At 41.9% G+C, this 11,427-nt stretch overlaps 1 protein-coding gene across 1 annotated transcript; it reads right to left on the bottom strand.

The window, feature by feature from the left end:
- Positions 1–1,712: 1,712 nt before the first annotated feature.
- On the bottom strand, positions 1,713–5,436 carry IWZ02DRAFT_466347 (phosphatidylethanolamine N-methyltransferase). Its single transcript, XM_066768497.1, has 3 exons — positions 4,929–5,436; positions 2,135–4,794; positions 1,713–1,985 (listed from the first exon to the last, which is right to left on the bottom strand). The coding sequence occupies exons 1-3, from the start codon at positions 5,080–5,082 to the stop codon at positions 1,926–1,928; spliced, it is 2,874 nt and encodes a 957-aa protein (XP_066617501.1). The 5' UTR covers positions 5,083–5,436; the 3' UTR covers positions 1,713–1,925.
- Between the last annotated feature and the right edge of the window lie 5,991 nt (positions 5,437–11,427).

Raw genomic sequence — 11,427 nt, 5'->3', positions numbered from 1 at the left:
GGTCAGCACTGTCGGAAATAGACCCGAGGAGTATCGTGAAGCGAGCGTGGTTGGATAGGTCAGTTGGGAGGTTGTCAAGATGCAGTGCGGTCGGTGACAGGTGGGAGAGGTTGTGGACATTGCGACGGGACCCTTGCTTGGTAGGCGCGCACGGTACGGGACGACATCGTCTCCACCATCGTTCTCGACGCTGAGTTGTCAACCATACACGGTTTCTTTGGAGACTTTTGCCTAATCCGATCAATGACGACGCAGCGGCGCCATGTCTCTCTGCCATTCTTATTCTGCCAGTGATTCGCCAGAAGCTATCTTGCGACCCCATACCACAGCCAATCCGAGATATCTTTGATCAGTCTCAGCGGACGTGAGATGGGCCACCGGTCTTAGTCTCGACGACGATTGTGGCAAACAGTTGCCTCGCTTCGGGCTCAAATGCCTCACTCGGGTGTCGTGCTTGCGAGGGAAGCACTGGCTGTGAGGGGCCTCAGCTCATGGCCCTACACGAATTGTTACTTTATGTGGTCATTACTTAAACAGCGATATTCATTGTTTCCTCTTTTTGTATGAATAAGTCTACCCCTGTCAACAGTCAGCTTGGTTTCGGCGTCTTGGTGTATCCATACCGACAAGCGACAAGTCGCCACGTTTAAACAGCGAAGCTGGCCCTTAACATGAGGAGATCCTGAGCAGGATGGTCGTCAAAGCAATGCACCGCCGGCTCAAATTGCGTTACATTGATGTCTTCAATGGGTACTAGTACAATGCGTTGAATTGAGTTGAGTTGAGCAATATTGACCTCAATTATTGCAAAAATCAGCATCCAAAATTGACCAACAGTTGAGATCGAATTCACTTAAACCAAAGGCGTATGTACAACACGCTACAAATCCTAGGCTGAAGTAACTCGATGAACTTCAACCCGACGCAGTGCAACGGGGCCACAGATTGCGTTATGCATTAATGTTGAAGTTGACAACGGACATTGACAAAGATTGAAGGAAGTTTAATTGACGACCACCCTGAACTTGAGGGCGAGAGGATCAGGTGTACAGAACACAAAGCGGCTTGCCTGAGGTTCGTCTAGCTAGAGAAATGTTTCAATTTACAAAGATACTGCCATTTGAAACATGGACTCGAAGCCACCATGGAATATATTCGAATTTCCAGCACGAGGAAGACGGAACATGGGTGCATCTCATCCGCAATCGCTGGAACACCCGACTCACTGGCCATTGCGGTAGGAAGAGGCCTGCGGGTATCCATAACACTCTCCACATTCGTCTTCACTCACTAATCAGGTGGTTTGTCTCAATTGATCGACTGTCAAATTTAAGTATGTGCGAGCGTTCCTCGACACTTTTGTTGGCGCGTCGCTACATTTCCCGTTGTCCGTTTTACCGTGCTGCTTTGAAATGACGACGCACCACTTCGCGGTTCTTTTGTTCAGGTCTTTCCTTTCCATCTCATCCACTTTCATTTCCTTCTTCAGAATAGACACCTCGCATCCCCAAATATCACCCACCACAAACAGACAGATAGCACATTGAGAAGAAAGAAACCACGATTCAGGACCTCCGAACACGAGGCTCTGACTGACAGAGACAGACAGACAGACAGACAGTATCCACCCAAGAACCAAAATCACTGCTTTTGTTTTTGGTAGCGGCCGAGGGAAAAGAGAGGAGAAGAAAAGGAGAAAAGCAATGATCAAAAGTCCGTGGTATTTTGCCTTTCTACTTTTGCCGACAAAGCCGCACCATCACATCACTCTTTGCGATTTTACTTGGTCGCTCACTCTACCAATTCGCTGGCTGGCTGGCTGGCTGGCTCGCTCGCTCGTACGTCATCTCCTCGTTTCTTCTGTTGGTCTCGTTTGGAATCATCATCTTCTCGTCCCCACAGCAAACGCCGTTCGTTGGTTCACCTCAATACTTGACCTCGCAGGGCGTCGTCGAGCCGTCGGACGACTGCATGCTATACGGCGCCTATCAAAACACGTTAACGGCCATTCCTTCTACCCAATGTCACATTATGTCTGCGCCTCCGTCTCTACACTCGTTTCTGCGCCAGGGACTCCATCCCCACCGCCCCCACCACCACCACGCTCCTCGCGGCTCGGACGGACCAAACTCACCAATACCTTTTTGGCGTTGCAAATACGCCACGCCAGATTCCGGACGCAGCCATCGGCGCGCACGACCTCGGGCGCAAACTCAATGCCAAACATCTGCTGCACAGCGTAGACGACGCGACGGGCAAACTTGCCATCGCGCTCGACCAACGCACCGAAGCCGTCCTCGACATCCTCGGGCGCAATCTCCGGGTCGCGATCAAAGCAGTTGCGGACGACGGGGAGCAAGGCCTGCTCGACGGCGCCGCGGATCGAGGCCGTGTCGGGGTCGAGCTCGGCGTCGTCGGCATCGAAGCGCGGGATGCGGATCTCGAAGGGGAGAGAGATGGCCATGACGTTGTGCTTGCCGTCGTGGTGGTAGCGGAACTCGAAGACGCCCGTAGTCCACCACAGCTTGTCGCCGGCGAACTCCATTTCGCCGCACAGGCAGTCTTTGGAGTCGCCGTCGCCGCGCTTCGCGGCGCTGACGAGTTGGTTTGATACTAAGATGCCTTGTTCGGCGCGTACGGAGTCGTAGGCGCCGGGTGTCGTGGCGATCCAGCGGCCTTGGGAGGACACGCGCGTCACTTCGCGCGACGCGTTGTCCGACACCATGTATAGGCCGATCCAGTCTTTCTTGCTGTGGTTGAGGGGTGCCGTCCACTTGACTTTGATGGGCGCGCCGTATTCGAACAAGAGAGTCTTGAAGCTGCCGCTGCGACGCGCTGGGGCCCGCGCAGACTCTCCCTCACGACCACTGCGGCGCTCCTGCTCGGCGAGAATCGATGATGGCGTGCCTTCGACTTGGATGGAATAGTCCTTAGGATCGAGGCCAGCGAGGTCGGGCGCCACGCGCGTGATGCTGATGCGGGCGGGATACGATTTGAACAGAGCCGTCGTGTCTTTGACAAACGTCTCGACTCCAGCAGCCAACTTTGGTCGAGCAGCCTCGATGAATTCCTCGACAAAATCGGCCGTGTCGCCCAAGACCCTGTCGACGTTGCCCTGCCAGTGTCTAATCGGCGAAGGCAGCGAACGCTTCAGAGTCTTGGAGATGCCAGAATCTTGCCTTAGGCTCTGGCCATACAGCCGCTGCATGTGAGGAACCTCGACGCACTGAATATGCAGTAGCTGAAGAATATGGCTTAGAAGAGCGACGAAGAAGATGGGCTTGTTCCACGTCAAGACGACGGCGCTCCAAATGCCCGCGAGACCGAGAAAGCGTTCGGGGTTGTTGAGAAACCGGTAAATGCCACTGTAGTTTAGCTTGGGCGTCTGGTCAAAAAAGAAGTCTCCGTAAAACCAGCCAAACTCGCCCAGAGACTCGTAGACGCTAACCGAGGTCCAAATCTGCAACGCCATCAGCGCGGCTCCCAAGACGTGTCTCAGCAGCGCCATTCCATATTCCCAATCGGGCGGCAGCGAGTACATTTTCCACGCGGCAGCGATGAAACTAGCGTGGCACATGGACGTGCTGAGGTAGTACAAGCCTTTCCACTGCCGCCATGCTTCTTCGGTACTCTCGCCGTACTTGATGAAGTGGCGGGTCCAGCTCTTGCGATTCGACTGCATGTTGAGGATGGTGCCGAGGCCGACATTGTACCAAATGCGCCAGGCGACTGCGTGGGCGAAGAAGACGGCCTGGTAAAAGGGCGTGTTGGGCGTAAGGATCGTAAAGGCAACCATGTATAGCTGAAAGAGCACCACCGAGAGGTTGGTCAAGCGGTGCAGGTCCATGTTTTGCCATCCAAGCAGCTGGTGCACGGGCGAAGGCTGCGGGGGAGCACCGTTCACGTGAGCTGGGTCGAGGACGGGCGTTTTTGGGCGCGCGGCGTCGGCTTCGCCCGCGGTCAGGGTGCGCTTCTTTGGCGGCGGCGACGGGCTGTATGTCTTTTCAATATGCGGGTTTTCGACGAGGGCGAGAAATGCAAACTGAGCTGCGTGGGCAATGATGGATATGAAGAGGACCTTGTAGCTGGCAGCCATGAGCGAGATGCCGTAGAAGCCGGCATAGCCGACCGAGTACATGGGGTGGGGCGCCATTTCAAAGACGCCGTCAAAAGTCAGCTCCTGGTCGATGAGGTAGAAAAAGTCACCCCAGTACCAGGCAAAGTCCTTGACGACGCGGTGGGCATCGAGCTTGACCCACAGGTTGAAGAGCACCAGGGCCACGCCGGCGGCCCAGCGGGCAATGCCCACGGGCCAAGTCTCGCCTTCGGGAGGGCCTCCGCACGCGGTTGCAAAGAGGCAGTAGGAGCAAAAGTCGCACATGAGGATCAAGTCAACGAGACGTCTAAAGACCAGCCACGTATTGTACTCTATCGGAGCCTCCTCAAACTTGTAGTCTTTTGGAATTTTGGTCTCCATCTCCTTTTTGAGCAGCTGGTAAAGTCGCGGGTATGGGGTGTTGGCGTGGTCAAAAATACGCGACTTCTTGGCCCAGCTCACCAGCCGCCTGTGCTCCGACTGTATCTGCAACAGATAACCGAGGCCGACATTGTAGCCGGCGCGCCAAAAGAGGAAGACTACGGCAAAAGCTGGGATGCGCCAGGCGCGCGGCAGCAGGTAGTAGACAAGCATGTGGCCGGCCAGGACGGCCAGGATGAGGGCGTCGGACAAGTTTTTTGGTTGCGTTGGGCTAAGCAGCTGGGTGACCATGTCCTCCGTATGAGGGACGGTAAAAACTGTGTACATGCATTAGCTACATGGAGCGTTTTTTTCACGCGCGGGCCGGGCGGCGGGATCCGGGTCGGCGTCGACCTATGGTTGGCATTGGAGTAGCCACGTTCATTCTTAGCAAAAAAGGGAGTCGACTGACTGGTTCCATCGGGCGTCCTGCCATACGTCTTTTTCTCTTTTCCCTCGATCTGTCCATTCAATTCCATAACCCTTTCTCTTGCGTTGTCTGCATCTTGCTTGCCACGGCGTTGGCGCAAATCGGCTGGAGTCCCGGGAGTCTCAGAGCCAGGCATGGTGAGCTATGAAGTGGCCAGAATTGGGGTGAAGGATTCGAGAGGACAAGATCTAATGCGAGTAAACAATGGCAGCGGAGAGCTGGTGGCGCGTGTTTGGAGGATCCGGATTGTCGCAGCAGCGTGACGTCAGGTTGGAAATGTGGAGCCCAGTTGATGGGTTGGTGGTCAGGTCGTTTGAGTGTACTGGTGGGTATTGGCGAGAGCGAGAGGTTGAAAGAGAAGAGGAAGAGGGTGGACGGGGCGGGCGACTTAAGGCATGAGGTGGTGGGTGGTAGGTGGTGGTTGCTAGTGTGGTGCCGTGCCGTGGCATCGCTTGCCCGTGTCGTGTCGGGGTCGTAGGGTCTGCTCTACTCTAGAATCGCGCTAAGACGACTCTACTATACGTACTTAATATAATATCTTTAATATCTTATAAGGTATAGTAGTAGTAGTATTAGTAGTAAACTATTAAGTATGTTTATAATTACCTAATTCTAGTTATATAAAGTAGTTATTTAAGTAGATAGTTAGAGAGAATAAGATAATATCTTCCTCTTAGTTAGCTACTTCTTAGAATAGAATAGCTATGAACAGCTTCTATCTAAGGCCTACTTATATACTAAGACTTTTAAAGAAGGCTTATTTATATAGGTCTTAGTATATATAGATAATATCCTACTTTTTAGTAAGGATATATCTATTATTAATTCTTTTAAAGAATTAATAAGGTCTAGGTTTACTATTAAGAACCTAGGACCTATTTTCTATTATTTAGGAATTTAAGTCACCTAGGATAGGTCTAAAAAGACTATATCTTTATTATAGAAAGGCTATCTTTCTAAAGTCTTAGAGACTTTTTCTCTAAGCTCTATTATACCTTCTAAGACTCCTTATTTATATAAGGAGCTTCCTAGATAATCTATAGACTATTAGGCTAGTAAAGACCTTATTAAAGAGTATAGATCTTTAATAGGCTCTCTTCTATATACTATAGTCTATACTAGGCCTAATATAGCTTATATACTAGCTTCTTTAAGCTAGTATTTAAGCTACCCTCTAGTAGAGTACTATATAGCTACTAAAAGAGTCTTATCCTATCTAAAAGGAACTAAAGATTATACTATTACCTATAAAGGTACTAGTTTTAATCTAGAATCCTACTCTAACTCTAACTTAGGGAATAAGCTTAATAGATATTCTCTAGTAGCTTATATTATTTACTCTACTAATCTATCTATAGCCTAGAAGGCTAGTAGACTAACCTATATCTCTAATTCTACTATAGAGATAGAATATATAGGTTATAGTATACTAGCTAAGGTTATCCTTTATATAAAAGGAGTTTTAGAAGAGTTAGGTTATAAAGACCTTATACCTACTCCTATAGTCCTTAAAGGGGATAATATACCGGCTATAGCTACTATAGAAGATACTACTAAAAAGTCTAAGAATATAGATATAAGGTATTACTTCTTAAGGTAGCTAGTTAAGAAAAATCTTATAAGATTCTCCTATATCTCTACTAAAGAGATACCTATAGACGCCTTAACTAAGATACTTACTAAGGCTCTCTTTACTTAATTCGTCTCTATTACCCTATATAATAAGTTAGGAGGAGTATTAGAGGCCTAAGAATAAGTCTAGACTACTATAGACCCTTCTAGACCTCTTCTATTACTAAGAACTTATTCCTATAGGTTCTTTTAGATTCTAGCCCTTATTCTAGATTATCTTATTACTAAGGCCTAGAATCTTCTAGTCTAGATTAATTAGAAATCATCTTCTATTAATAGAAGAACCTATTACTAATTACCTAGAGATAGAACTCTCTAGAATCTATAGGTTCTTCTATATAAATACCCTTAGGTAGCCTACTAGTTAGTCCTTTAAGGAAGTTCTCTTATAGTAAAAAATCTACTATATTCTTTACTATAAACTATCTACTATATAGTATATAATAAAGATATTACTTATCTTTATAGAATACTACTAATAATATAGATATAAGGTATTACTTCTTAAGGTAGCTAGTTAAGGAAAATCTTATAAGATTCTTATCGTAATAGCTAATAAGCTAGGCTATATAACCTAAGGCTATATAATAAGGTTAGCTAGGCTATATACTAGTAATATAAGAATACTACTACTATACTATTACGCGATTACCTAATAAGCTAAAGCTTATAATAACTAAGCTATATAAACTAGCTAAGCTATATAAACTAGCTAAGCTATATAAACTAGCTAAGCTAATAGATAATATATACTACTAAGGCTATATAGCTTACCTACTAGCTAAATAGAACTTTATATAATAATAAGAAGGTTTAATTCTTATTTATTTTTAATAATATAGTTAAAGTAGAAATTTATATAGTAGTAAGAGGGTCTAGGTCTTATTTTAGTTCTAAGAACGTAGTCTATCTTTCTCCTAGGCTAACCCTAGCTATAAACCTATAATTAAGTAAGTATTATTAGAGGAATTAGAAAAGGAGGTTAGCTCTAAGGGATATATCTATAGTATCTAGACCTATAGGTCTATAGTATAATAACCCTAATAGGTTAGCTACCTAGGTTCTATTAGAACCCTATAGGGCGCCTAATTACCTATAGCTACCCCCTATACTAATAAAGGTAGTAACTCTCTATACCTAGTAGCCTATATAGGTACTAGTAGAGGCCTAATCTAGGGCCTCCTAGAGTAATACACTAAGTTTAATAATATCTTTAATAGTAAACTTATAGGCGTACTAGCTAAAATATAGAGTATAACTATATAATTAATCTTAAGAATAGCTAAGTACTACTATAGTTACCTATATATAACCTATCTAAGTAAGAACTAAGTATCCTTAGAAAGTACTTAGAAAAGGCGCTACGTCTTAGATAGATTAGACTAAGTAAGTTATCTATAGGGGCCCTAATCCTCTTTATATTACGTAGTAGTAAAATAACTTATAAGTAGGGGGTATAGCCGAAGTAGATCCGCTAAGAAGCGCTTAATTATACGTAATTCTAAGAATACTTCTTAATCTACCCTAGGCTATACTACCTTTTATATATCTTTATTAGATAATAATAGGATTACCTTTATCTATAAGCTAACTACTATCTAGCCTTATACCGTAGTCTACTACTCTATATACACATCTAAAGTAGTATACGTAGTTAAAGGATTTATCTAGAGTAGCGACTATTTTATATAACCCTTATACGATGAGTTTAGTCGTTACGGCGTATACCTAGGTAGTTAGATAGACTATAGTCTACTACTCTATATATATATCTAAAGTAGTATACGTAGTTTAAAGGATTTATCTAGAGTAGTAACTATTTTATATAACCCTTATACGATGAGTTTAGTCGTTATAGCATATACCTAGGCTATTAGATAGTTTACTACTCTAGTAGGCCGAGTTAGTTTATCTATTAGTTCTACTAAGTTAGTTTATTAGGAAGTATGTTAGGCTATATCTATTATCTAGGGTATAGGCTATAATATTACCCCCCCTCTCTAAAAGTAGGCATAATAATAATAGTTAGAGTAGCTTCGTATAAAAGAGTATAAGGAAAATAGTCTAAATAAGTAAATAGTCCTAGTTCTAGTCTATTAGATGATAAGGAGTAGAGAGGCGATTTTAAGGTTAAGGAGCGTTAGATTATCTACTATAATAGTAGTAGGTAATAGAAGTAGAGGCGCGCGTCGTCTAGCGTACTAGGTTACTAAGCCTAGTATAGGGGTTTATATACTAGAATAGGAGGATAATAAAAGCTATTTAGTAAACTACTTTATGTAGTAGCGTAGTTTTCTTTATATATTCTTCTAGACGACTAGGACGTCGCCTATATTAGTTCTAATATAGTTCTTTTTCTATATAAAAGTATCTATCTAGGTATAGAGTTACGCTAGTAGTCCTAGGGTATTTAGATTCCTTTAATAATAGTCTATAATAAGGAAAGGAATTCCTATAAAGTTCTATACTAGTACTATATATCGTCCTAGTCATACGCTTTCTATTATACTAAATAAGCGTATTTATCTAGTAGTCTAAAATAACTTCGTTCTATTTAAAAAACTATCGTCTAAGGATAAGAGAATAGCTACCTATATTATAGATAAAAGTCTATATATAGATAATTCTCTTATTAATTTCTAGGTTTAGGTAGTATATAAAATAAATATTCGCCCTAGTCTTATTATTAAGTCCTAAGACTTATAGGATTCTACTAGTAATCCTCTATCTTTAGATACCCCTCTATTAGAGAAAGGTAACTACTTAAGAGTAGATAAGGCACGTTATACTTACGCCTAAATTAGCTAGTATAGTTACGTTTATTACTACTCTATTTATATATACCTTAACGTATATAGTAAACCTAGGTCCTCTAATAATTTCCTATAGGTCTAAGCTAGGTTAGCTAGTAATATATACTATACTAAGCTATATACTAGATATAAGATTATCGTCTAACTTACTACTATCGTATAGTAGGTCTTTAAGCTTAATTAAGTTAACCTCTTTAACCTTAACTTTACTTAGATAGTCTTTTACTAAATGCCCGTACTAACTATACTTATAGTAGTAAATATAGAAGAGGTCTAAACTTCCCTCTAAGGTTTTATCGTAGCTTATTATCTAGTCCTTAAGTATAGATATCGTCTAATCTACTATTATTATAGTAGATAATTACTTTTACCGTTCTATATCGCGTTTCTTTACTTATAGTTCCTTTTATAGGTCTAGGTTTTATTAATACGTTTTTATTATATAAGCGACTAATAGACCCTTATTAATATAGTTATAGAAAGTAATTTTTAGGTCTTCTTTATATATAATTATCTACGTCTAGAAAGAGGGATTAAGGAATATATAGAAATCCTCTTTCTACTAGGCCTAGGAAATATCTACGTCTAATATAAGGTAAGAAAAGCGGGCCTAGTATGCCTTAAAATTATTACTAATTTTAAAGAAGAGCTTCTAGAGCGCGTTCTAAGCTTCCTTTCTCTTATATAGATTCTTAAAAATAGAATCTAATAGTTTATAGACGTTATTATCGTACGTTACTTCCCTATTCTTCTCCTAAGAATTAAGAAAAGAATATAAATAGTCTATAGCATTACTACTCGTATAACTAAAGATGTACTATATAATAGTAATCTCTTTTTCTATCGCGGTTTAGCCTTTAAAGTAGTTATTATTACGGGAAATCTTAGCCTTTATCTATATTAACTAGAAGCGGTACTTAGAGTTCTTTCTATCTATTAGGAAAGGTAGGTCTAGATAGTAGGCTAATTACTTAGTTTTTCTAATACTACTTAAGGTAACTATATAAGTAGTATTAGTTATTAGTTCTTACCTCCTAGATTAATTATTAGGGGGTAGAGAGACCGTATTAGAGGGAAGTAGAAAAGGAGTATTCTTATACTAGCTAAGGGTTTTTACTAATACCTCTACGTATTATTATACGTACTAGTAGTTCTTAATTAAGGTATCCTTAGTTATATTCCTTACCTAAATAAGGCGCTCTTTCTCTACTTAAGTAAGCTAGGGGGTATAATCCTATACCTATTATATACTAGCGTTAAGCGTAGTATTAGGATCCCCTAAGTACTCTATAAGTACTTAACTAAGGGTAATAGTAATGTTATCTAAGTAGAGCTATTCCTAGATAAGAGCGTTAAAATGCTCTACGTCTATATTAGGTAAGGTTAGCGTAGTTTCCTTAGCTTTAGACGGGTTTATACTAGCACGAAAGTCTAGTCTTAAAAACGGATTAGGTAATAGTAGAGCCTCTACTCTAGGTTTAGTAGCCTAAAAGGCTATATCGTTATACGCTTAGATACGACCTTCTACTTAAGAAAAAACGGTTTTTAGTAGGATATAATTAGGAAGAACTCCTTACTTAATCTAAATTCTTCGTACGCTATCTTATAACCTTATATAGTTAATAATCTACTACGTATATAGGGGTCCCTCCTAATTTAGGGATACTACTATTACCCTAAAAAATAAGAACTTAGGGCTAGAAAAATTAGCTAGAGATAGTTATATATATAGTAAGTATTACTCTACTATTACTTAATAGTAGGTTAGATATTAGGAGACCTTTCTAGGTCGTATAATTCCTCTAATAAAGAAAAGGATTCTTAGAATTATATTACGTAGTAGTAAAATAACTTATAAGCGGGGGGTATAGCTAAAGTAGATCTACTAAGAAGCGCTTAATTATACGTAATTCTAAGAATACTTCTTAATCTACCCTAGGCTATACTACCTTTTATATATCTTTATTAAACGATAATAGGATTACCTTTATCTATAAGCTAACTACTATCTAGTCTTATACCGTAGTCTACTACTC

Source organism: Phyllosticta citriasiana (genome assembly GCF_038021145.1).
Source record: "Phyllosticta citriasiana strain CBS 120426 chromosome Unknown IWZ02scaffold_26, whole genome shotgun sequence".
NCBI lineage: Eukaryota > Fungi > Ascomycota > Dothideomycetes > Botryosphaeriales > Phyllostictaceae > Phyllosticta > Phyllosticta citriasiana.
This window is presented reverse-complemented; position numbering and strand designations above follow the sequence as displayed.

Bases quoted from the DNA above. Each gene is read 5' to 3' on its own strand.
- IWZ02DRAFT_466347 (XM_066768497.1), bottom strand. From the start codon at position 5,082: ATGCCTGGCTCTGAGACTCCCGGGACTCCAGCCGATTTGCGCCAACGC. The intron at 4,795-4,928 runs GTCAGTCGACTC...GCATGTACACAG, and splicing joins CAGGACGCCCGATGGAACCA to TTTTTACCGTCCCTCATACG. The intron at 1,986-2,134 runs GTGAGTTTGGTC...GTGTTTTGATAG, and splicing joins GCAACGCCAAAAAGGTATTG to GCGCCGTATAGCATGCAGTC.